We start from the raw sequence: 24,818 nt of genomic DNA, 5'->3' as shown, positions 1-24,818 counted from the left end.
ACTCTCCAATCTGCGTCTTAGAAGCACTTAGGGAGAAATGTCTATTCTCCTTAAGGGGCCCCCATTTCTCCCCTCCCCCTCCCCAAACAGCTCAGTTTCCAGGCGGTGTCTGGGCTAATTAATATGGATGTATAACAGCGCTGCAGTAATCAATAAATCCCCGCTCTGAGCAGATCCCATCCTCAAAATTCGATTACCCTGAGAAACTCCAAAATAGGGTGAGGGACCAATGAGCTCCCTTCTAAAAGAGGGAGCTTGTTCTTGCTAGCCCTGTCTTCCAAGGTTGGCCAGGGAAGCCCATATAGAGAAAACGGTACTGAGGAAAAGTCCTGGAAAGGGACTAAGTGTGGGGGATTGTGCTGAGTAGTCTATCTTCCCCTTTGCTCTGAATCCTTGGCTTCCGCCCTAACATCCAGATTCCAAGGATAAAGGAACCAGGCAGAGAAAAGAGCTTTCTCTTTGGTCTCCTGCGTCCTGCCCTTCCAGGCCTCAGTAAATAACTTCTCACAGCCAGGGAAGGGTTAAGTGTCCCTACCACAGTTATGGAGAGGAAGCCAATGAAATATGGGCACTTGGAACTCCAGGCCCGGCTGGCTTTCCTGTTTACACTTCTTTATACTTCCTCCCACCCTGTGGCCTCAGAGAAACATAACAAAATAAAACAAACAACCAAATAAAACAAAAAATCAAATTGTCCACTGAGTGGTGGCCAGGCTGGACACAGAGCAAAAGGGAAACTGCAGCCTTAGTCTCTGGCTGCCACCTCCTGGGGCTTTCTCCAGGGTAAGGATTTGGTCAGAGGGTGCCAGCTTATAGCCCAGAAGGTTAAGGCCTGGACTGGCAGGGGAGAAAAAAGTAGTGGGAGAGGAAGGAAAAGAGATATATGGAGAGAGAGGAGCAGTGTTTCCTAATAGGGACTCTCGGGGAAAAGTGGGAAGAGAGGACTCAGGTCTGGGGCAGGGAGAGTTCTTTTGCCCCCAACCACCTCCCCAACTCTCATTCCCTCTCTCAGTTTGTCTCTGTTGGGGTTCAGGGAGAATTGTTGCCCAGGTAGCCCAAAGTGGGGAAGAGGAAAGGCCAGTCAGGGCTTCTTCTCCAGGATCCACTTAAATCCAGAGGAGACCCTCCAGTGGTTTGGCTTCTGAGGCCTAAGTGGGCACCCCCATCTAGGGCTGCTCTTTGCTATTCAGGAAAATCTGCCCAGCTATGTCTCTGGGCTGCTAACATCATTCATTCTTTATCAGAGTTTACAGAACTGATATGTGATGGGGGGGGGGAATCTTTAGGGGCTTGTCTGGGGCTTCAAGTTACTAACGAAGTATCCAGGACAGAGAAGCCAGAGTAAGGCCAGGAGCTCAGTAAGAATGGGGCTCCCCTGGATGCCCCATATTGGACTCAGCCGCCGTTACACTCTTCCCCTGCACCTCTATCAATCTCTTGCCTTGTATAGAGTGAAAACCTGTGGAGGCCATACCTCCAAAATGTTTTCATATTTTAAATGGTGCTGACCAATATCACCAAGGGACACACATCATTCTTGGGGAAATGTTTCTTTAAATCAGGGTGAGGACCCCAAGCCCTCTATACTCTAACTCTGCTCTAAAAGCCTGTTAAGGGTCTCTTGTAAGTGAGGCATGGGTAGAGAATGGCAGGTCAGAAAACAGAACGGCTTCAGAAAAGAGAAGACAGTCCCACTGCCCCTTAATGAAAAACAGGAAATCTTGTAACCCATTTTTATCCCAAATGTCAGGAGCCCCTCAAGATGCCACATTTCCAATCCCAGGCATTATCTACCCGGGAGTTGGTGAGCTGAATCAAGAGATGGTGGGACAGAGAAAGCAAGAGGGAGAGTGGTTGGCCCCAGTGATCTTAAATTGTGGGGAGGTGTCAATTTGGTACAGAAGAGGTCTCTGGATTTTAGAATAAGGGTAACTTTTCTTTAGAAAAGGGTCAGATCTTGAAGTTCCTCTGATTTGTGGGGCCACAAAACAAAGAGGCCTTTGAGGGTATAATAGGGAGAGAGGAGGAAAAAGAGGAGAGAGAAAAGAGCACCTTCCCAATTTCCTTTCCCAGCTCCTGGGTCTTTTTGCTGCTTCCCCACAGTTGGGGGTCTGTATTCCTGAGGTGTTATTTGTGGAGGGCTTGCCAGGGATCTACTTAAACACCTAATTCCTCCAGGCTGGGGCAGAAGCTCCTTTGCTCTCCACCTCCTGGTCAGGAATTAGGTTTGGTATTGAGGAGATTACCCTCTCTGTCCGCTCCCCATTCTGACCTCAAGATCCTTCTTAGAACCTAGAAGAAGAGATCAGTTGGAGCCAATGGGCTCAATTTTGGTGCAATAGTTATGTGTTTCCCATTCCGCATAAGCCTGATGAGGTCATAGAGAAAGAGAAGTTCTCTTTTGTGGGACTTACAGATCCAAAAGCCAGAGAGTACTCCATGGCAAAGCAGCCCACAGCAGCTTCTTTCCCTAGTGGTTTTTCTCAGCTCAGATGTATTCAGATAAAAGTGACCAGCAGTGCGCCCCCCACATACCTCTGACAAATGAAATCAGTTTTTTTTTTTCCTGGGGGTGTGAAGATAATCTGAAGATAGCCAGTAGTGAAATACCCCCCAACAACAGGCCCTTCTTCCAGCAATGCACATCCCCACTTCTTGCTCCCCAAATTTCCAAGGGAACAGAAGGAACATGGGTCTCCTGCAACCCTCTTTGCCCCAAAGAATCCGACACTTCAGCAAACATAAACCAGGCAGCCTCAAGCACTGAAAGCTTTTGGAACTGAGTGCTCCCACCTCAGGCACCCAATATCTCAGATCTGAGTATATAAAAACAAGCTAAATTTTCCCTATATCACTCCACAGCCCTTCTGGAAGCAAGATTTCCTTCCCCTAGTCCCAAAACCCAAAATTGCAAGGGAAGAAAGCGAAAGCTGGAAGCGACTTACTGCGGGAATGCTGGGCCTGGGCTGCCGCCACCGCCTCCTGGGCTGGTCAGGCTGCTCTAGGCTGAGAGAGCGCTCACCTACCTCTGCCCCCTTCCCCACCACAGCGAGCAGTTAAAGTGTCACTTAACATTCTGGAGAATGTGAAATATACCGCGCGGTGTCAACTCCCCAAAACCATAAAACTAACTTTATGGACCTCACGTGACTTTCTCGAGCCAGTGAGGGGTATCTGTCTGACTTCTCGGCGATTTTTACGATCTAACTTCGAGATAAAACCCCTATCCATTTGACATCTAAATGTCATAGCGACTTTTGGGATAGTTTGCTATCGGCAAAGGGGGACAAATTCAAGGGGTGAAGGGGAACAAGGGCCCAGTACAGCCTCCAGGACCCTCTGCTGCCTCCTCACCAGCCCCCCTCCCCCCAGGTCCTGTAAGAAGTTGGGCCCAGCTGGAAGGGAATTGATCGGGTAAGTGTCCAGACTTGACTATTGGGCTCAGGGTGGAAGCTGACTTGGATGGAAGAAGACTGGGCCCTGGCTGGAGGGAGAACCAGAGGTTCTTTCAGGAAGGACCCCAACTCCTAATCTGACCAAAGGGGGAAGATCATTTGGGCCTCTGGAGAAAAGTAGCCCCTGAAAAGTGTGGAAAAGGCTGAGGGTAAAAGGACATCTTTGAAACTGAGCTGATGATTTTTTTTTTCTTTAGTGGGTGGCAAAACTGAATTGGGATTTGGAACAGGGGACATGGCAGCTGGGCAGGCCTCTATAATTCCCAAAAGGCCAGGAGCCTCCTGCTCAGCACTTAGGCCTACATTACTTTCCCTGGAGAGTTTTTCAGAGGTTTTTTCTGGCCAGCTGGTGGAAGGCCAAGATGGAGCCCATCTCGGCCCCACCTGAGGTTTCTGGCCCTCAGTCCTCCAGTCATGAAGGCCTGTTTCTTGGCCCAAGCAGCATTGACCAAGCCAGGAACTTAGGTGATTAAGAAAGCCTGCTGGTAAGCATCCTATTTGCCCTTCCCTAAATCCTAGACTTATTGAGAATGATCCTAGGGTATGCCAGGTGGTGGGAGAGGCAGACCCCCTGGAGAAAAGACAAGTGGAAGGGCAATGGAGTAGGGGAAACATTTATTTGACTTCAAGGAAAGCTACAAACAAATACCAAAAGCAAACCACTGAGACAGGCCTGGCAAAGACAGATTTCACACATAGCACAGCATCCACTCACTCACTACAAATGGCCTTGGAAGCGAAATGGATAGGGAGGAAGAGATGGGTCTGACCCAGACTATCCCCATATTTACAAGCTTTGGGTCCTCTAGCTAGACCCACAGAGAAATACACAAGACATTTTACACTGAGTATTATTTGTTTCTGCACACTCCCAGACCAGGCCTTGTGGGGCCTACCAGGCAGAAGGAACTTAAAATCTCACTATTTTCCTTCCCTCTTCTCAACATCATCCTGTGGTACTCCCTGGCCCCTTCTCAGCCCAGGACCAAGTCACTGGGAGACATGGGCCCTGAGAGTGAGGAAGGAGGAGAAGGAGGAGGGGGGTGAAAATAGACACAGTCATGGACTCCATCTCAGAGGCCAGCTCAGCTGGGCCTGGGGATGTGGCACCCCACCTCAATTGCTGCCTCTTAGCGAAGTTTCCAGCTGAAACTCAAAAAATACAGCTATCATTCTTTTATAAATAAGTTAGAACACAGGTGGGAAGGGGAAAGTTCACATTAAACATGCGAATTTCTTTTTTTTTTTCCCCTGGGGAAAGGAGCGCAACCACAGACACGAACATTCAGAAACACTGGCGGATTTGGGGCGAGCAGAGGGGAGTGGGGAGCATGGAGGGAAAATAATAAGGATTATTATTATTATTATTATTATTATTAACAATAATAACAAGATAACAAGTCCAGGAGAGAGGGAGCCACGGGAAGACATAAGACCGAACGAAAAATTGTAACACAAGGCCAGGGTGAGGCAGGCTCATGGGAACCGGTCCCCAGCGGTCAGCGGCAGCGCAGGGAGGATCAGAGGGGTCGGGGCTGGGGGTGGCCCGGGCTGTGGGGCTGCCCAGAGCTCCTCCGTGCGGGTTCAGGGCTGGAAGGCGCTGCCGGCTGTAGCCAGGCTCATACTTTTCAGTTTGTTGTCTTTCTTCCACTTCATGCGCCGGTTCTGGAACCAGATCTTGATCTGGCGCTCAGACAGGCAGAGCGCGTGGGCGATCTCGATACGCCGCCGCCGGGTCAGGTAGCGGTTGAAGTGGAACTCCTTCTCCAGCTCCAGGGTCTGGTAGCGGGTATACGCGGTCCGGGCCCTTTTCCCGTCCGGCCCGGTCATATCTGGAGTAGAGAGAGTAGAGCCACAAGGCAACAGTTATTCTGGTTACAGGAGGGGGGCACTGGGTGGGAGGGGGCGGGGAGCAGGACCCGGGCATCCCCAGCACCCAGCTCACGCAGCTCCCATCCTCCCCACTCCAGATGCCCGCGTCCAGGCTCGATTTCTGCGTCCGTTTCTCCTTCAGCTCCTACTTTTGCTGGCAGCGAATGCGCCCGGCTTTGTCTCTTGCTCCCTCCCAGTGCCTCACCCTTCGCTGGGCTCAGGCGGCCGCTCGCCCCGGGAGGGAGGAGAGCGGCTGCACTTTTGCCCTAGAAAGCTCCTTTTACTGCTCACCCCTCCTTTGCCAGCGGTAGTCTCGAATTTTCTGGGGGTAAGCAGGACCCTTCCCCACATTACATAAACCCCAACCTTCAGAGTAAAGCTGGCTTACTGGCTGGATGAATAAAACCTACGACAAACCTGGGAACAAATTATTTAAAATATCCCCCCCTCCCAGCAAAAGACCCTGTTTGGCTCTGTCCACGGAGCTGTGAGAATCCTCTTAGGGACTTCTTCCCCTTTAGAAAAATAAATCTATATTTGAGGAAAAGCCTTCCTCAAGCTCTCCTCGTCCCCCCTCCCAAACGCAGAGAAGGAAAGCCGAGAAGACAAAAAAAGAGAGACAGAATTACCATGGCTGATGTGAAGCTTCCTCATCCAGGGGAATATCTGAGGAGTCTGCCCCTCGGGCGCGGCTGTGGAGGTGGCCATGGGTTCTGGCTGCGCCCGAGCTAGGCTAGGGCTGCTTAGCTGGCTCGCGGCTTCCTCAGGCTCCGAGGACGCGCTGGCCTCGTCTATTTCGGTGAAATTGGCGCTGGAGCTGGCGGGGGTCGCTTGGTCGGAGGGGGACGAAGCAGAGGGCTTGGCGCCGTGGTTATCACCGTTGGTGCAGGGAAGGGACTCGGGCGAGGACAGGGAGCAGCTCGACGCCGCTTGCCTGAAGCGGGGCTCCTGAGAGGGCGCAGGGAAGGCGCGGGAGCTCTCGCCCACCGCCCCAAAGTGGCTGGAGGAGGCCGAGGAGCGGTTGACGCTGAGGTCCATCCCATTGTAATTGTAGCCGTAAGAGCCGGTGTGCATGGCAGCGGGATCCCTGTAAGAGCCGCTCAGAGAGCTGCCACTGCCATAATTTAGCAACTGATAGTCCGGGCCATTTGGATAACGCCCCGAGAAGGAGTTTACAAAGTACGAGCTCATTTGGGTGATTTTGGAGGGCTTGATTTGTGGATCGTGGTCGTTATAACCCTGTGCTTCACGATTTATGATGTATTAATGAATTATAGCGATGCACTGTACTTCGTTTTGCTATGTATGCGGCCAAATATGGGGGGGGGGGGCTGAAAGGGGGATGGGGGGGCGTTAGGGAATCACGTGCTTTTGTTGACCAGTCGTAAATTCTCGCTGATGACCTCAAGAGGTAATTCATGCTCTATGGTTACAAATAATGACGATCCGAGAATCGTTAGGGCCGATTCAATGCGAGCCTCCGAGAGGGGGGAAAAAGGAGAAGGGGGAGAAACCGAGAAGGTTGGCGTTGGCCTCTGAGCAGAGCGCGCCACCTCCCGGCGATCTGCGGGAGCGCGGACCGCAGGCCGCCATGGCGTCGGCGGCTGCCTCCCTGCTGGCTCCCTGCAACCGCCAAGCGAGAAAGAAATCCGGTCGGCCGTGGCTCACTCACGGGGTTGAGCCTTCTAGAAGAGGGGTTTGAGCCTTTTACCCACTTTCTTGGGTGGCGTTAGTTTCTCTATTTGTGCCTTGTCTATCAAATTACCGTCATTATTATTTTGGCTGTGGATGAAATGATCAAAGATTGAGTTGCTTGTCCCTTAATGGGTCATTGCTAGTTGGGGGCATAAGTGGGGATAAAGGGTTGGAAGTTGTGTGTGAAAAACAATTATTACAAGGAGTCTCCCCCACCATGTTCAGTCCAGCCTGCTTCCTAGTGGGGTTGCAGTGGCCGATCCACAGCCCCCAGGCTGAGCAGCGAAGCTGGGCTGGAAGCTTCAAGACACAGAAAAGCTTACTTCTCCTAGGTCCCTTGGAAATTTGGAATCATCTTCCTGACCTCATCATCCTTATCCCAGGCCTGAGAATGGCAGATCAGGACAGGAATCCTAGAAGGCTAACACAGCTGGAATTAAGTGGCCTAGTTGCCGAAAAGACTGCTGCATCAGCCCGGGGTTGCTGTAGTTTGGTTATTAATATGTGCCTGAGAGTTTGGGGTTAAAGCAGACCCTTCACCTTGTCTCCATATGCCAACTTGCACCACTCCAGGCCCCTTTCTGACAGCTGGGCAGTTTGAATTTGCCCATAGACCTACCGCCTTCCCTGGGAAGGGGTTCCCTGGACTGGTGGCGTCTTGCTGAGCAAGCTGGGCAGCCAGAAACCGCTGCAGCTGGGCTCCTTCTGCCAGGAGCTGTTTTCTTTAAAAATAAAAAATTAAAAAAAGGGAGAGAGGGAGGAGGAAGAAGGAAAGGAAAACAATGTCTGCAGCTAGCTGCATGGGTAAGGGTGGAGGTGGAGAGAGAAGGGCCGTTTTGGGATAAGAGAATGAGATCAAGTGCCTCATCACCTGCCCTCCTGCCCTTGAGTCTCCAAGGAGCAGGGGAAAGTTGTGCCCTTGGCCTCACACCTACCCCAGACTTCACATTCTCTTCCTTATCACTGAGCTCCTATTTGAGATGGAAAGAGGTACCTGGAGCCTTCAGCTGCATAGTGGAGAGATGCCCAGTGGCCCCATTTTTTCAGTTTCCAGAGCCACAGGCCAGGAGCAAGAGCCACAGCCAGAGACCAGGGGCCTCACCTCACCAAGGACACAAAAGCTCTGCTGAGGCACTCAGACCGGCCCAACTCAGTCACTGCAGGGGCTTTGGGCAAGGGGCCCTCAGTGGTGTCCTTCCTGTCCTGGACAAACTAAGAAAGTTTACAGACTAAGAGGGAAAGGGCCCCTCTCCATTCTGGATATGCACCAGGAGAGGCAGTTGTGAGGCTTAGCATCAGGCAGGCACAGTTCTGGGGCCTGAGCAGACCGATGGTTCTAGCCTTCATCTCAACAGTACTTCCATGGAGTCCAGGTGGCTGGCAAGGCCCTGGGGCAGCCTAGAGCTCCTGAGTTCAGGCTCAGGAAGGATGGGGTAGCTGGGATGTGGGATGGGGAGGGGAAAAAAATACGGGGGAAGATTGGAGGTGACTGAGCGGCGAGTTTTCATGTCTTTATTATTATTATCATTATTAATAATATTAATATAATTACCGAAGTATTTCACGTCCAGAACTAAGACAAGACTACAAACACAACACATAGAAAATTAATAAAATAGAACTTTGTTTTCTTCTGAGGCTTCTCTTCTTACGTCTAGGTAGTATGTGCTCCTTCCAGTGGCTTTGGGGAGAGGGGAGGAGGGACGACAAGTCTGGGGTTAGGGATTCTTCAAGGCCCCTGCTGAGGGGACAGCGAATCTACCATTGAACCGTGCACAGGGGACATGGACGAAATGAGACGAGACACGGACAAGAGCATTTTGCTCTGCTTCCAGGAAACATCAAGTGAGTCCGATCCTCATTTCTCACAGGGAGCCTGATCGGGCCAAGGCTGGTTCCTCTGGGAGGGAGGAGGCGCTGAGGTGCCGGGTGGGCTCAGGCAGCTGGGCCTCGGAGCACTAGGCTAGAGCTCTGCGGACGGGGGCGAGCAGGAGAACACTGGGCCCCGCCTGTCGCACGCTGGAGAGCAGGTCCCTAGGCTCCCCCGCCCGCAGAGCCTTCTCCGGGCTCTCCGACGCCCTCAGCTCCCCACAGGCCTCTCCCTTCGCGTCCCCCCTCCCTTTCCAGCACCTTCACTCGGCTGGTTTTTCTTCCTCCTCCTCCGCACTGAGCTGAGACGCACTGAGCAGTTTGCTCTCCTTTTTCCACTTCATGCGCCGGTTCTGGAACCAGATCTTGATCTGCCGCTCGGTCAGGCACAGGGCGTGCGCGATTTCGATGCGCCGCCGCCGGGTCAGGTACCGATTGTAGTGAAATTCCTTCTCCAACTCCAGCGTCTGGTAGCGCGTGTAGGTCTGGCGGCCTCGCCGGCCGCTGGGCCCGAAAGAGGAACCTGTTACGCAGAATGAAGACGCTGAGGCCTGGGGTCACCGGGCCCAAAGTCCCCTCCCCCATTCGACCCTTAAACGTGGACTACAGCCTGTCCCGGAATGCCCTCTCTCCCCCCATTTCCTTCCCCACTCCTCCAGCGCCCCCTCCAGATTCCCTCCCGGACTCCTAGGCCTTTGCCTTCAGTCTAGACTTCTGGTGGGGGAGGGGAGGAGCACTTTGAACTCCCACCTGAGTTTAGGGGAGGGGCTGGCCAGGTGTGTCCCTTCCTAGCTGAATCCCCCCACCTCTTTTCATTTCCATCCATCTAGCTCCCCCCAACTCAATCCACCCAATGATAGATTTGGGCCTTTAATCCATAATGACGTGGATCGATCCATAGTCCGCATCAAGGGCTCCTCACTTTCGTGTCCCTCTAATGGATATCTACTGGGACTTAAGGCCTACAAATAATCTAACCTGAGACCCAGGAGCCTACTTCAACGTCTCTCCCTGCTCCATCTGTTCCTATTCTTTTTAATTCTCATTCTTCCTCCTTCCCCGGGACTGCCACCCTTTTCCTGGTACCCCATCATTTCCCAGCCCTACCCGCCCCCCACCCCACCCCGGGAAACAGCCCGGGACAGACTCAACTCTCCGCGTCACAACGCCCCCACCCCTTGCATGACGCACTCAGTTTTTTTTTTTTTTTCGCACTCAGTTTTTAATGGAGCAGTCTTTGGATAGGGGACCCGATCAAGACTGGGGGGTTGGGGAATGAGTGAGGGGCGCAAAGAAAAACAAATCCATTGACTGTGGCCCCTGTTCCCTTCAGGAACCCTGGCTCTGGCCTGGCTCTCCAGGAGAGCCCATTCACTCCCCCTGGCTCCCAGTACAGCTGGGACTTTGCAAACTTTGCAACTACTGCGGAGAAGAGGACAGTGAGCAAGACCCCGTGCAACGCCCTATCTGGCTCTGTCTTCTGAGATGCCCACCCAGCAGTCCTGGGGAGATTGGGGGTGGCGCTCGCTAATTCATCTTCCCGGGTTGTGGCCCGCGAGGGAAGAGACTGAAAGTCTCACTCACTGTTGCACGAATTCATCCGCTGCATCCACGGGTAGACCGGAGTGGAGCACTTCTGCTCTTCTGTCTCGCCAAACACGCTCTTGTCCTGAGCGCAGTCCGACTTCCGAGTCTCAGGGTGGAACGTGGGCGGCTCATCAGCGCCCGAGAGCGCGCAGGCCGACTCTTTCTCGCGGTAGAAGGCCGGGGCGGGCCCGTAGTCGCAGGGCGCCGCTCGGCCGTAGCCGCCGCTGGCTGGTGGGTAATAGGAGGAAGTCGCAAAGCTCTTGTCCTGGCCGGGCCCGGGCCCATAGGGTGCCGGGTAGTGCCTCAGCGGGTCCGCATAGCCCGATGAGTAGAGCGGTAGCTGGCCCAGGAAGGACTCCTGCCCGCTGGCCAGAGTGACGGGGAAGGTGGAGTTCACGAAATAGGAACTCATTGGGAGGGGAGGCGCGCGAGGCCGCTGCTGCTCCGCCGGGTTTATGATTTGTTGTGTTTTATAGTCCGAGCGCCGCGCCTATTAGTAGTATATCCGAGATTGGGTTTTAGCTGAGGGGGGATGGCGAGGTGCCAGTGAGGGCCAGAAGGAAATACAACCATCTGATCCAACACTGACCAATGGCAGAGGCAGGAATTGTCAAATAGCACCCAGGAGGAGCGCAGCTCGCACGAGGGACCCGCGCACAAACCTATCAACCTTTTTTTTTCCTCCTTCTCTTTCTCTTTTCTCTCTCTCTCTCTCTCTCTCTCCCCTACAACACAACACGTCCTGTTCCACCTACGTAAGATCTGCGAAAGAGGCGTCTGTGCCTTTGAGGGAGGAGGGAGCATTTGGTTTGAGACCACCCCATTCCTCAGTGATTAAATAAATACATCCCTCCCCCACTCCACGCAGGATAGGAAAAAGTTAATTGTGTTTTCAGAAAAGTTAACCCCTGCGTTGCTTGGACCTATTCCCTCAAGGGAGGGCTGGGCAAATGTCTCTGAACCTCCTCAAGAGAAAATTAAGGGAGGTTGGTTTCTAGGGTTTTGTGTTGGCAGAAAGAAAGCAGAGTTATCCACTAATTTGCATCGTTTCAGAATTCGAAAGGGAAGACAAAAACACCCTCAACCCAGGTTTTGAAAATCAAATCGTTTTTCCTGTTTATCAGGTCTGCTCTCTCTTCTCCAAGTCTGGGTTTGTTATCCCTGCTTCCCCCACAACTCTCATGGTCTGAGAGAGCAGGCCAGATCCTCTGCCTAGAAGACACAGAAGAGGGGGAAATGGCAGCAGGGCATGAGCTCAGGCTTCCTCCTCTGCTCTGCAGCTAGGCTAGTAGCTATTTCAAAGCGTGAGGCTCCTTCCCAAGACATCCCACCTAGTTAAGGAGAAACCCCCAGCTTAGATAGCTTTATTTGTCTGATCCCTATCCTACCTATAATCCTCACTCTGACCCTGCCTCCCACCCAAAATGATACAAGAATATCCTGGGCTATGGGTCTTTAAGAATCAAGGATGTTCCAGTGAATCTGGGGACAAGGAAGAGATTGTACTGATACTGACAGCGATCAGAGGCCACCGGGAAGAGCCCTGGTTTCTTTTTAAGATCTCTCTAGAAGCTGACACTTCTTAAAATTATTTCCCAAGACTTGGTTTGGGTTTAGTTTTATAAGGAGGGAGGGATGTTCAGGTCCTCCTGGGGACTTAGCAGCCCATCTTCCAGTCATCAGCCCATATCTCCTCTCCAGGCACTCAACCCTTCTATTTCTAAGCCTCTCTACAATCCCCTCTCTTGCTTCATGTTTGTATCATTAGCTTTGCTTCTGTACAAGCTTGGGTGTGAGAGACTATGTACATCTCTGTGCCTTCTCTATTACTCAAAGAAAATGAGCATTGAACCCAGACTAGGAGACAGGGCCCCAGTGTGTTTCCAACATTCTAATAAGCACTCACAGGCTAAGCAGTGAAGGGTGACAACCTTCCCACCTGGGGACAAGAAGGGGTCAGGGTGTGAGACAAATCTGATATCAGGCCAGACTGATGCACTTTTGCCTCATTCTTTGGACTCCTTTTTGTCGGCCTGCTCTGCCCACTAATGATGGAAGGTGGTAGAAGGCTGAAGTTGACTGAGGGTGGGGACTTATTTCATTGCAAAATGTTATTTGAGGCTCTCTGAACTCAGGTAAACTTCTAGGTTGCACCTTCATGGCAAAGTGGCCATCCCTGGATGTCCCTCCAATCATTTCCTAGCCTGACTATCTGGGGGTTATGATGAGCATTTTAAGACTGAAACTCAATCCCCCAAACATGCCCTAATCTCTCTCTGGTTGGGCACATAGGTAGGGGCTGTTTGAGCAGGGGTGAAAGGTAGAGAAGAGTGCTTATATGCACTGACCTCTCCACTGAACTGAGGCTAGGCCCTGAGCCTCAACCCTCCTCCCTGGTCACAGAGTCCCTACCTTAGGACTATACAGTGTGGTCTTCCCTATAGAGTAAGGGCAGAGAAAGAGGCAGTGAAAGAGGGGGGCCCTTCCCCTGTGATAGAAGCAGGAAAATATTTGCCTTATCCTTAGAGTCACAGTTCCCAAATTAACCTCACCTCTGCAGGTTGCCTGTTGGGAGATGGAGCCACTACAGGCAGGGCCGGCGCCTGGAGTCGGGCATGAAAGGAAATAGCGCCTCATCGCTCTTATCTAAGCCCAGAGGTATTTATGAGCGTTTATTCGTCTGATCCGTTTGTTTGGGAAAAAGAGCAGGCAGGCATGGCCTGGCCAGAGACTGCCTGGTTTCTGGAGCCAGATCTCCACGAATCTGTCTGTGGTTCGGTCCATGTTCCTCTGTCTCCATGGGGGAATATGTAAATACACAGCAGTCTGCCATTCTGTGGTCTCCCCCCTCCCTCTCTCTCTGCCTCAATTAAGAAGTGTATACAGAGATGTGGGTATAAATGTGTACCAAGTCTCGAGTACACAACAGAGGGGTGGTATGGATCCCTACAGGCGGAATTTATAATTGTGATTTTCTGTATTTTGAGTGAGTCTGCAGTCCTGTGGGTAAGCATGTACATTCCAGTTCCCAGGAAAATGTTTCCTAAGTTGTGTTCAGCTCAGGAGTAAAATTCCCCTCCTGGGTAACCTCTAGGACAGGCATCTGCCTGTAAGGAAGGGGGGATTGAGACATTGTCCAGGCTTCTCATTTTCTAGACTCTATTCAAAGCCCCCTTCCCAGCTCTTTAGATTATGGGCACCATCCTCCACCCAACCCCCAACTTTGCCTGGGGTGGGGCAGATAAAAACACCTCAATTCTCCGCATGGATTCTGATTGCCTGGGGTTGGGAAACAAATGTTCGCAGAGGTTCGGTGTGGTTGCTGCCATAGGTAGAGAGAGGCCCTTTACATTAGACATTTTGCCTTAAAATCGGCTGGTCCAAATCCAGGTACAAAGACCTCATTTCCATTATGCAAATGAGCGACATCCTCTTTGATCTCTAAGGGGAGTGGGCGGTGACGATCAGCGGCTCTCCTTGTTCCTTTCCCCTGTGTCCACAGGCACCCTTAAATCCCCTGGTGTTTCAAGCCTCTGTACCAGCCTGAGTTCCCTCCCTATTTGTTCTTCCCATTGCCCGAAAGAAAAAAAAAATCTCTAAGGGGCCCAAGACTTTCCCGCCCGCTCCCTCTGGGCCTCCCGCAGAGCGACTCACTGAGCCAGGCCATCCAGCCGCCAGAAAGTCACTCTCGCTGCCGAAAAGCTGAAAGAGCTGCCCCAGAGGCCCAGACTCAAGAGGCGCCAAGGGGGCCGCAGAGGTGGTGTTTGCCCCAGCACTGCCGGGCGCCTAGACCTCCCCAGCTCCTCCAGCTCTTGGTCAGACTCTAGTAACACCTCGGCTTGCCTGGCACCACAGGCAATTTCCTGAAGCCCCCGCCCAGGAATTGGAGCCGCGCACCTTGAAAGGAGCGGCCAGAGCTTCCTCCTGCGGCTTGAAAGCCCGAGCTAATCAGTAACCCGTGAGACAGGGGCCAATACTCAAACGCGGCAGCAGCAGAGGAACGCACCCCGGCCTCCTACCCCCTTCTGGGAAAGCAATCGCATTAAGCGGGTGTGTGTGGGTCCCGCAGAAACGGAAATTCCTTCATGATTTATCCCCACTCCCACTCTCAATTTTCCCCCAAAGCATACTTGCGTCGATTTCTCTTGAAGGGATCAACACTCACTTGCAGACACCAACAATTTCCAGAAAACTCGGTTCAATTCCTTCACCACGGACCCATCAGCTAAGGCACTGGCAAGACCTACCAGCCAACTGTAAGAACACAGACTCGGTTTGTCTTTTGACAACCAAGTGGAACTGCCGGGCTGGCGACTCTCCTGACCGGCCCCCTCCCTTGGCTGAGAAGAAAACCAAATAAACCTCCAACAGCCTTGACTTCAGATCTCTTCCACGGCCCAGATCCTCTCTGGTGCCTTAGGTATAGGGTGGGGGTCACGGCTCTGATCCCCCGACCCTTTGGTTCAATACCCGGGTCCCAGGATTGCAGTATCAGTCCTCTCTAATATGCCTTCAGAGAAGCCGCTTCCTCTGCCAGCCTCCAGGTTTGGGATTGGGATGGGTGAGGGTTGGAAGAGATTGGAGAGGGATTGAGGATAGTGTATGGGGAGGAGGAGATTTATTCTGTTTTCAAATCACATCTCTGAACCAAGATCCAGCCGACAGCGTCGGTATGGGCCCGAAATCCCCTGAATCCTGCGGAACCCCGCTGCGAGAAATTCCAACGGGCACCGCTGGGGCAGCGTCGTCTGGCTTGCAGCACCTAAGCCGCGCGCTTGTCTCTGAACGGACGGTAGATGGCAGCAAACTGCATAATTTGGGTCAGAGCAAACTGTCTAAGGGACGATTTATAACCCGCCAAGACTACGGGAGAAAAAGACCTTTAGTCTGGGTGGGTTTGGGGGAATTTTCCTGTTAATAATAGGCCCTGAGTACCGTGGGCGCTAACGAAGAACTTCTTTTGCCCCAAAGCCAAGGAGTCTCTCTGGGATCCCAGCCCAGGCTTGTGCCTAGGGCATCTACTTGGGCCCCCAGGGACACCCCCTCCCGTGCCACAAGTGGCTGTGTCTCCCTCTCCTTCCAGTTCAGGACTGAGAAGGCCAATACACACATACACACATGCACACAACTAGACCCCCCAAGCAAACAGGCCTGAGTCTGAACGCCCTGCATCTAGTCATAAAAAAGAAAAAACAATAACCTATGGGTGCAAACCAAACTAAATCAGTGTCTCCCCAACCTCTGTGCCCAACAGCTTGCAGCTTCTCCAGAAGCCTTCTCACCCCATTTTTTAGTCCTTACCTCCACGCCTGTTCCTTCTTCCACCTCACCAGCTACTTTAGGAACCTGTCTCCCACCCAGCAGTTCTTCTCTGCCATCCCCCAACCCAGAAGGCCTGACTGAGGGATGAAACCATGCACCAGAGCAACAAGGCTAGCTGTCTGGGCTCAGCACCAGACGGCTTTCCAGTCCTGACACCACTCTTTTAATTTTCTCCTTTCTTTGTTTTCTTTTTGTGTACAAGACTAAAACAACATGCTAAATAGCTCTTTACAATCATCACGTTTGGATCCAGGAAAGTTTGAAATATTTTCATATCAGACATATATGACAATTTTCTTCTCCACTGAAAACCATATGCCCCATACCAATAAAACACAAGTATTAGAATCAATATTGCCCAGAAACCAACATGCTATAAACCACATTAAAACCACAAAACTCACTCCCTGCAGAACGAGGTTCCCTCTTGCGGAGTGGCGAGAGACCTGAGCATTCTCAAGCAGACTTCTTGGGGAGTCTCCCTCCTTTGGGGTGCCTCCACCCACAGCCCTTTAATTCCGGAAATGTCTCCGAAGGGAGATAGTGAACATTTCTCTGTGAATTGTTCTTTCTGTGTCTCTCTAGCCGCCTCCTCGCCCTCTCTGGCCTCTGCGGAGATTCCAGGCCCTACGGAGACCAGGACGTCCCTCAGCGCCACCGCCCCTCGTGCCAATGCTGCCGGGAAATCGCCGATACCCGCACTGGGCAAGAGAACTGCGCGGGGGCAATTGGGGGAGGCCCGGATCAGGGAGGGATGGTGAAAGGGGGAGGGAGCACAAACCCACAGGGGTTGTAGCGACTGGCTTCTTCCGGCCAGAGCCGCTGAAGCCCAGACACCCCCATCCTCTCTTTCGCAGCCCCCATGCTTGAGCTCTCCTCCCAGCTTAAAAAGGAGACTAGAAGCTGGGCTTCAGTGGCCCCTTTCGGTTTCCCCTCCCATAATCTCTGATTTTGGATCCCCCTTCAGAGAGCGGCCACCCCTCTCTCCACCACCGAATTTCCTAGGAAACCTCTCCCTGCAGCCCCAGAGGTGGGGTTCAGCCCCTTCTTGGAGTGTGGGGGGGAGAAAAACCCAAGCCCCACCCCCTACAAAAGCGATGCAGAAGAATATGAAGAGTATTGTAGAATCTCCCTTACCTTTGAAGACCTTGGCAGATTTTTCCTCCGGATTGAAAAGAGTGGGAAAGGAGGGGGGAAAAGCGTTCGGTTTCTTCTTTCAGCTTCCAGATAATATTGTCCCAACCTGAGAGCCGTTGCTTCCCCTTCTCTGACTTGGGAGAGAGGGTGTTTCTTTTTTTCTGACATTTGCTTAGAAAATGGAGTAAGTTCTGTCTTTGAAAAAGGGTATCAGGCTGCAGTCCTGAGTAGATTGTCCATTTACCCTTCATGATGACTAAAATCCCAGATCAGCAAGCAAATTAACTTAAGAATCAAAATTATTTTTCTTTCTCTCTTTTGTGTGTAATTCCCACCCCTCCTTCCCTCTCTCACTCTCTTCTCTCCTCTCCCCCCTCTCTCCCTCTCTCTTTTGCTCTATTGAGCTGATATTGAAGTATAAAAATATCAAGAGGCTGGAGCCCTGAAGGACGACAGTGCTCCGACCTAGGTGTGGTGTCCAAAAGAATGCTGCATTATAACCACCAGGGAAATGATAAAAAGTTCATGTTCACGATCGCCCGGCCACATGACCGGCGCCGGCCAATCGCTGGATTCAACCACTCATAAACTTCTATCACAAAGTTGTAAATTTTCATAAAACAACAAGGAATTTATTGCATTTCTTCATGGCTGCTCCACCAGCAACCCTTTTCTCAGTCGCCATCTTCTTTTCTTCTCCTTCTCTCTTTTTGGGAAACCCCAGTCTGAGAAAGGGTGAGATTTGGGGTTCAGGAATTCAGGATGGAGAAGTCACAAGGGTCCAGCTAGGAAGGGGGTTCTTTTTGGAACCTCCCTATTTTTCAAAGGAGCTCTGCCTCTCTTTTCTAGTAAAGAATAACCCCAAATCCTCCTCATGGGACTATTCTAAGGCAATTTGGAGGTGAGACAGGAGTTGCCATCAGCATCAAGGCAAAATGAAAGCTTCAGTAGTTCCTTTCCCCCTCTGACCTGACCCCCTCGATCTTAGTCCTAAAGATAGTAGGAATCCCCCACCTGTGAGGCTTGCAGGGTTTCGGGTGGGGGCCCTAAATTCCCTAGGGCCTAGTGTTTGCCCAGAGGGGAAGGTGGCCTGCAAGGGAGCCAAGACCCAGTAGTTCTTCAACTGGATTCTCCCATTCGGCACCCCAGAAATTGGGGGAGGGTAAAGCCGGATCCCAGCCTTTCCCGCCCAAACGCCTGCTGGTCCAAGTTTCCAAGCGCCGGTCCAGGCGCTCTCCAGGGGGTTCTCTGGTCTTTAATGAAGGAAACTACAGGTTTAGGGACCTTTTACTTTCAATTCAATTTAAACAGATTTTCTGAAAACCAATCCTCCAATCCCCTTTCTGTTCGCCATGTCTATTCTTTAAATTTAAACAATGCAGGGTTTGCAATCAAATAAATGCTTTTTACATTTATTCAGCTCTGAGAATCTAGCTGTAGAGGTACCGTCCTTCAGAGTTTTGGCCTATTATTGAGGCTCTGCTGAGCAAAATAATAACAACAACAATAATTCATCCCGTGTTTTCCAGGTTCCCTAAAATATTCCTGAATTTTGAATTGAGCTATCAGAACTCAAATACAAGAAACGAAATAACCTTCCCCCAAATGTTTCTCTCTTTCTCTCTTTCTCTGTGCTCTTGAGAAGATTCCAGGTTGCCGGCGGCGGCGAACAGGCAGAAAAGCGAAGAGGAAGCACCCGGCGGTCAGCGCGGCCAGGCTCACGGCGGCCGGGATACACTCACACCAGCCTGGTAAATTCTCACCGCTCTCGCAATCGGGAGTCCTTTTGCCCATTTTTAAGGTTTATACGGGTCGCCTGTGTCAATTTAGAGTGAGACAAATTAAATCAAATGAAAGTAAAATAAACGGAAATAAAAATAAAGGAATAGCTCTTGACAAAAAAAAAAAATGTTTGCCAAATGAGCAGAAAGCTGGGTGCGGGTAGTTTCTCTGGGCCGGCCAGGAGGCCTCTGCACGCGGGCCTGGCCTCTTCCCAACACAGCCCAAGAGGCAGGACTGGATTTGGGTGTTCACCTTCCCTTACCATCCGCCCTTCTTTCTCATAAGGCCTAGCATTTTGGATTTCACCTCTGTATTTGTAGCCAGGGGGCTGCTCAGACCCCTCAGCCTTTTTCGAAGGCCTGCATAAGGAAGAAAGTTTGTGGAATTGCAAGATTTTTCAATTTTGTTTTGTTATATTTTGTGAGTGTGTGACTGAGAGTATGGGCTCATGGATATATTTACTTGGGGGCAAATGTGAATCTCTGTTTATAAGCCAATGTGTGAATGTGCATTGGTATCTATCAGTGTGTCTGAGTGACTGTGAATGTGTGTTTACTTGTGAGTGTGTGTGAACTTGAATGCATTTGTTCTGGGCATGGAGCCCTGATTGTATGAATGCCTGTATGTTCATTTGTGAACATATGAATATGGTTGTGTTTATTTGTGACTGTATATGACAGTGTATATATGTGTGATGTCAGCCTGTGTGTGTGTGTGTGTGTGTGCGCGCGCGCGTGCACGAGCATGCACTGGTATATATCAATATGTGTAAAAGAGTGTAAAGGGAATATATGTGCATATGTAATATTGGGGTTCACAAGTTGGCAGTCCTAGAGCAAGGGGTCTGGGGGGCAGAGAGCAAGCCCATACAGAAAGGGTCTGCTACAGAAGGATGAAGGGAAGGATTCTGGGTCACCCACCCATTACTAACCCTAATCCCCTCCCAACCCCTGGGAGACACAGAAAACAGGACACATGCTTATTTTTAATTGTTTTATTTTTTCATCCTTCAGATACACATAGAATGTAAAGAGGAGCACCCGTGGGGCTCAGGGAAGTGTTGGTGGGAGCAAGGAGCAGTAATCAGGCAAAGGTGGGACACTCCAGCTACTGAGCTACTGGTAGGGTCCTTAGGGCTCCCTAATGCCCTTTTGGTGTTGCTACTAGGAAGGCCGAGGCTCAGGTACACGGGTGAGAAACAGGCTGCACTCCTCCAGACCCACAGTCCACAAAGACAGCATCCAAGGGGGTTTACAAAACAGCAAAATTTTGCAAAGACCTTACAATAGCCACATAGAAAAGGGGAGGCAAATTTTGAAAAGCTACAGAACAGTAGATATTGTACAAAAAAACGAACCCAACAGTTTCCTATAGGTAGTATTTTTTTTTACAGTGTTGAGAAACCAAAATTTCACCTTTTTCTCTCCATGTTTTTTTTTAACTGCTTTCATTTAAATAGTTTTTTTTTTTCACCCTATTGACTTGAGTTTCCGAGTTCAGTTCCCAGAACTGGAATTCTTCTTTCCCTTGCTCTTCTCTACCTTCTTCTGTCCTTCACTCTTCCTCATCCTCCTCTGCTTCAGCCTTGTCCTGGCCGGTGATTCCTGGGCCTGCGGTCTTATTTTCCTTTTTCCACTTCATGCGCCGGTTCTGGAACCAAATCTTTATCTGTCTTTCGGTGAGGCAGAGCGCGTGCGCGATCTCGATGCGCCGCCGGCGGGTCAGGTAGCGATTGTAGTGAAATTCCTTCTCCAGCTCCAAGGTCTGGTAGCGGGTGTAGGTCTGGCGGCCTCGCTTACGGTCGGTTCCTGTGCACGGTATTTAGAGAAATATCAGTGAGTGCGGGAAACCTTGTGAGTAACCATCTCGCTCAAACCTAGCAGGGTATTTGAAATCTATAGACAGAAAAAGTCCATTTCCCCACTAAAGCAAATACTTGCTTTCCATATCCTAACCCATACTTCATGCTGTCCCTCAATGTGAAGAACTTTCCTCAGCCCTCCAAAGGTAAACACTTCCATTCTTTTTTCATCCTGGAGCTTCTGAAACTAGGAAGACCTCACCTGCTGGCTCTCCGAGGCGCTGTTCCTAAGGGGTTTTTATACGGAATGAGGGGAGGTTAATCCTCGGTCTTCTCTGGGTCCAGGGGCTCCAAGCATTCCCTTTTCAATGTTGACACTAATGGTCTTTGGGGTAAGATTGGAAACTATACAAGTGACCTTGAAGTAGGGTTCCAGGCCTTGCCTATTTCCCAGGAAGTTAGGAGACAAAGAGGCCTCACAGGCTGGGGGAGGTGAGAGGGTGTTGCACAGTCTGTTGTGGAATGAGGAGGAGGTGAAAATTGGCAGATATCTTGGAGCATGGAGTTGGTCTGGAAATAGCTGCCCTCTGATGATTTTTTTTTTCCAGTAAGTGGCCAGGGTTCAGCTAAGGCCTGGCTGCAGTCCCTGCCTTCCTGTCTGCCTTCCTGCCCACCCACCTGCCCAGACAACCTGTTCTCCAAAGCAATCTTTGGGCCTCCAGGACAGCAAAGGGGGTGAAAATAGCAGCCTGCGATAGAATGAAACATGGTGTATATATGTGGTGGGGACTGAAGGGTAGATGGGAGTCTCCTAACTTAGGCCCAGAATCCTGAGGATACTTGGGGGAGGAGCTGGCATCAGCCCTTCTGGAAAGGAGACAAGGAGAAAAAGTAACTAAGGGCCCTAATTTCAAGTCAAATAAAAGCCAAGTTGAAATGTTTATGAGCAGAAAAATTAGGGCTTTGATAAATCAAGTAGAAAGACAGTTGAATTAGGGAGCAGGTAATGGGGACCATGACCACCAATACTGATGATGTAAGAACTGGGCTCCTCTTGGCCCCCAACAATGGCTAGGTTAGGAGCTTCTGACTACAGGCTTGTAGGGTCTTCTGGATTGTAGGGCTGGCGTTCAAGTCCATCTGTCCTGGGGTAGTGTAAAATATATATATATATATAAACCAGGCTTGGCAGGAAACCTAATAGAAGTCCTGGTCTCTTGGGGCTCCTGAAGTAGCTATTAGGTGGCTCTGCACTGAGGCTTATTTGGCTCCTTGGAGTCCAAGCCCCTCCCCCAAGAGGAGACTCACCCTTCTAATGACACCTCCAAACTTGTTGGCCAATTCTCTAGGTGCCTAGGAGCCCTAGGAAGGAACCTGGGAAAGCTAGCTATATTTCCATGAAGGCTCTGTCTTTTCTTTAGTTTTCCTGCCCCCCCCCTCCCCGCCAAGTTCACTGGAGGATTAGGAGCCTCATCTCTCTTGATTTCTGCCCCCCCCCCCCCGCATCTCTGGCTCTGTGTCCCTGGCTGGGTCCTCAAGTCTCCTACCCACTCCTCCCACCAGGCCTCTAGAGCCCACCTCTAATTGTTCTAATGGGAATAATAGGGGAACGGGGTTGGCTGGGAAGGAAGGGGGAGGGGAGAACTGCTTAACGCTATGGCCCCCTCCCCCATACCTTATCCAAGCTGGGATGGGGATGGGGGACACACCCAGAGCTGAGATCCCAGGCGGAGAAGGGTGGGGGGAGAGGGGGAAGACCCTAATGGCTATTCTCTGCAAACCCCAGCCTTCCTTTTCAAGACAAACGGCCGCGTCTCCAACCCGTGCCAGCGCTGCTGATAAATATTTAAAGCTAAAAGGCCTGAAGGAAGGGTAGGGGGCGGGCTGGGGGCTCTGCGCGCCGCGGCGTCGGCGAAGAGAGATCCGCGGGGAAACAGAGCAAGCCTAGAAGCACCGAGGAAAAATGGGGGTGGGGGCAGCGCGCCAGGTCGCAGCCAAGCGGGGTGCCGCTTTTCCAGGGCCGATCCCGGGCGCGCGGAGCACTCTGGACGCGAAAAGGGGAGCCTAGCCCGGAATGGGGCACCTTCAGGGGAATGTGCCCGGGCCGCTGCCACTAGGGATGGCTCGATGCGCTGCGTTACCTGAGCTTCGCATCCAGGGGTAGATCCGGAAGTTACTCTCGGCCGCCAAGTCCGAGTCCCTCTGCTCCTTGGCGCCTGCCGCTTTGGCGGAGTCGCCGGGACACACCCCGGAGAGGTTCTGCTCAAAAGGCGCGCAGTGCATGTTGAAGGAACTCGGCTCGAGCCCGTAGCCGGCCGCGTAGACGCCGGCCGCGCTCTGGCCCGCCATGCCCCCCCCGCCGGGGTACAAGCCCTGCATCGAGGCGGCGAAGGAAGTGCCCGAACCCGCTCCATAGCCCGGGCGCTGGGGGTTGGAAGCAAACGCACAAGAAGTTTGTTCGGGGAAGGCTCCGGCAGCGAAAACCGAACTTGCCGCTGGATATTTAGAAAATAAAGCATTCGCATAATACAATGAACTCATAATTTGGCCGGATGATTTGTAGGCAGGGACGTTTTAGTGTCGGTTTTACGAGATTCCTTGATATATTACAGAATTAGAGTCCAGATTTACACCAAAAAGGACCCCCTTTTTCCTCTCCAGACCACGTGACTCACACCCACGTGACATCCCCTCTGCCAATGGCCTGACGGCCTCCCCACGGCTCCCGGTAATGTGGAAAAAATTGTGTGGCGTTAGATTTATAAAATATGATCAATAATGAATGGGAAAGCCGAACTCTGTGGATTGGCGTTGGGGGCTCAAGGGCCGCTGTCGACCCCCGCGGGCTGGAGGCAGCTTGCAGGCGAGATTTGGGGAGGAAGGAATTGAGTTCAAGGGAAAATAAATAACCTCTGAGCAATCCGTGTTGTCACCCCCCACCCGTTTCCCCCAGTCCGTTACCGAGCGAAAGACAAACGCAGAGACTGAATGCACGCAACTTGGTGGGTGGGTAAGGGCACATCAGGTCTTTATTAATTCGAGCTAATTCATCTCCGCTAAGCCTTTAGGAGAAGTTGGTCCGATTCTCCCAAGGTGAAGAACGAGGTGAGCATGGCCTCACGGCTCTCTCTCTCTCTCTCTCTCTCTCTCTCTCTCTCTCTCTCTCTCTCTCGGTGACCCACATATACTGTCGGAGATGGACCAAGGCTTCGTAGGTGCTCTGAGGCACGGGATCCAGCCCACGGGCGGACACTGTGCTTTCTGATGGCTAAATAAAACGGATTGGAAAGTTTGAAGAAAAAAAAAAAAAAAAGGAACGGGGTGGGGGTGGGGTGAGGAGAGAAAGGAAGGGAGGAAGGAGGCCTGGGGCTCGGGCTCTCTGCTTTCTTGGTTCCGGGAGGCGGATGCTTCAGCCGAGCGTGGCTGCCAGAGAAGCAGAGGCATAGAAGGAAGGAAGGCGGCGAGCCACCGCCTCGGAACTGGGCAAAGAAGGTCACATCTCAGAGAGGCAGAGGTGGGGAGGAGGATCTCACCTCCCCTCCGGCTCCCGCCCTCCACCAAAGTCTGAGAAAAATAAAAATATAAGCGTGCTCAGCAGCCCTGCACTTTCATCTTTATCCGCCCCCCTCCCACGGGAGGACATACACTGAAACAAAGAGAGAAGTGGCAGGGGATACAGTCACCAACTGGGCGCATCTCTTCTTCAGCGCGGCCTGGGCGCTGGGGTCTCTGGGGCCGGCAACCTCGGAACGCGAGGGGAGGGGGTTTCTCTGGGCTCCCTCCCTCGCCCCTCTCTCCTCCAATCACATGCAGCCGCTCCCTCACCCTCTGCGCCCCTGGGCCGAGGGACTCGCACCACCTGCCTCCAGCCCCCGCCCCCTCCTCTCTGCGCCTAGCCTCAGCGGGCCCAGAAGCCTGCTGACCCGCAACCCCCAGCACTGCAAGGCGCCTGGGAGCAAATGAGGAGCGCGGGCCGGGCGGGTCTCAGATTCTCGCTTGTAAACTTTATTGTAACTCTTCCGCCCTTTTCAGGCGCAGACAACAGAACAAAGTATAGAGGAACAACAAAATATATAATTAGCCCTCCCTCCCCCCCATAAAGCAATTCACGGATACAGGATACATTCTCTTCACAGTAAACCTAAGAACACTTTTAACAATTGCCCACAGCGCGCATGCTAACTAAAGTAATCTCTTTTGAGAAACACTTAAGACAAAATTGTCAAACCAAAGGGGGTGGGGAGGAAAAGAGAGAAGCAAGAGAGAAAGCCAGCGAGCTAGGCAGGGCAGCAGGGAGA

General features: G+C 51.7%; 4 protein-coding genes and 1 long non-coding RNA gene across 12 annotated transcripts in view; 1 reads left to right on the top strand and 4 right to left on the bottom strand.

The window, feature by feature from the left end:
• Hoxb3 (homeobox B3) overlaps nt 1–17,067 on the bottom strand; it is a 54,988-nt gene extending 37,921 nt beyond the window's left edge. The window contains exon 1 of one of the 2 annotated variants that reach the window (XM_046420304.2): nt 16,938–17,067. The gene's annotated coding sequence lies outside the window, so the exon portion shown is untranslated. Of the gene's footprint in view, nt 1–2,945; nt 3,098–16,937 lie in introns of those variants that run through there. The other variant, XM_046420303.2, reaches the window with a different exon arrangement.
• Nucleotides 3,192–20,524, top strand: LOC124076416 (uncharacterized). Its single transcript, XR_006846351.2, has 3 exons — nt 3,192–3,414; nt 13,039–13,136; nt 16,386–20,524. It is a non-coding gene; the product is annotated as an uncharacterized LOC124076416 (long non-coding RNA).
• Nucleotides 4,054–8,386, bottom strand: Hoxb5 (homeobox B5). The gene is made up of 2 exons (XM_046420319.2): nt 5,957–8,386; nt 4,054–5,287 (listed from the first exon to the last, which is right to left on the bottom strand). The coding sequence occupies exons 1-2, from the start codon at nt 6,516–6,518 to the stop codon at nt 5,040–5,042; spliced, it is 810 nt and encodes a 269-aa protein (XP_046276275.1). The 5' UTR covers nt 6,519–8,386; the 3' UTR covers nt 4,054–5,039.
• On the bottom strand, nt 8,521–17,419 carry Hoxb6 (homeobox B6). Of its 7 annotated transcripts, XM_046420318.2 has the most exons (4): nt 16,938–17,046; nt 14,644–14,732; nt 10,476–11,000; nt 8,521–9,414 (listed from the first exon to the last, which is right to left on the bottom strand). In XM_046420318.2, the coding sequence occupies exons 3-4, from the start codon at nt 10,888–10,890 to the stop codon at nt 9,155–9,157; spliced, it is 675 nt and encodes a 224-aa protein (XP_046276274.1). In that variant the 5' UTR covers nt 10,891–11,000; nt 14,644–14,732; nt 16,938–17,046; the 3' UTR covers nt 8,521–9,154. The 7 variants fall into 7 exon arrangements, with proteins under 7 accessions (XP_046276274.1, XP_046276269.1, XP_046276272.1 ...); XM_046420313.2 differs by lacking the exon at nt 14,644–14,732 and having other exon boundaries at nt 10,476–10,968; nt 16,938–17,419; XM_046420316.2 differs by lacking the exon at nt 14,644–14,732 and having other exon boundaries at nt 16,938–17,077.
• Hoxb7 (homeobox B7) lies at nt 19,699–23,156 on the bottom strand. The gene is made up of 2 exons (XM_046420326.2): nt 22,662–23,156; nt 19,699–20,527 (listed from the first exon to the last, which is right to left on the bottom strand). The coding sequence occupies exons 1-2, from the start codon at nt 23,059–23,061 to the stop codon at nt 20,274–20,276; spliced, it is 654 nt and encodes a 217-aa protein (XP_046276282.1). The 5' UTR covers nt 23,062–23,156; the 3' UTR covers nt 19,699–20,273.
• Nucleotides 23,157–24,818: the final 1,662 nt, after the last annotated feature.

This window comes from Marmota monax, unplaced genomic scaffold (genome assembly GCF_021218885.2).
Source record: "Marmota monax isolate L192 unplaced genomic scaffold, Marmota_monax_Labrador192_F-V1.1 WCK01_AAM20220418_F8-fsc00064, whole genome shotgun sequence".
In the NCBI taxonomy this organism is placed as follows: Eukaryota; Metazoa; Chordata; class Mammalia; order Rodentia; family Sciuridae; genus Marmota; species Marmota monax.
Note: the sequence above shows the minus strand (reverse complement) of the source record. Positions and strands in the feature narration are given on the sequence as shown.

What these genes read in the sequence shown, in the direction of transcription:
- Hoxb6 (XM_046420313.2), bottom strand. Translation starts at nt 17,105, where the DNA reads ATGTCAGAAAAAAAGAAACACCCTCTCTCCCAAGTCAGAGAAGGGGAA. An exon ending in ATCTGCCAAGGTCTTCAAAG is followed by an intron (nt 10,969 to 16,937) that starts GTAAGGGAGATT and finishes TACTACTAATAG; the next exon opens with GCGCGGCGCTCGGACTATAA. An exon ending in GCGGATGAATTCGTGCAACA is followed by an intron (nt 9,415 to 10,475) that starts GTGAGTGAGACT and finishes TCTGCGTAACAG; the next exon opens with GTTCCTCTTTCGGGCCCAGC.
- Hoxb7 (XM_046420326.2), bottom strand. Translation starts at nt 23,061, where the DNA reads ATGAGTTCATTGTATTATGCGAATGCTTTATTTTCTAAATATCCAGCG. An exon ending in CCCCTGGATGCGAAGCTCAG is followed by an intron (nt 20,528 to 22,661) that starts GTAACGCAGCGC and finishes TACCGTGCACAG; the next exon opens with GAACCGACCGTAAGCGAGGC.
- Hoxb5 (XM_046420319.2), bottom strand. Translation starts at nt 6,518, where the DNA reads ATGAGCTCGTACTTTGTAAACTCCTTCTCGGGGCGTTATCCAAATGGC. An exon ending in GAAGCTTCACATCAGCCATG is followed by an intron (nt 5,288 to 5,956) that starts GTAATTCTGTCT and finishes TCTCTACTCCAG; the next exon opens with ATATGACCGGGCCGGACGGG.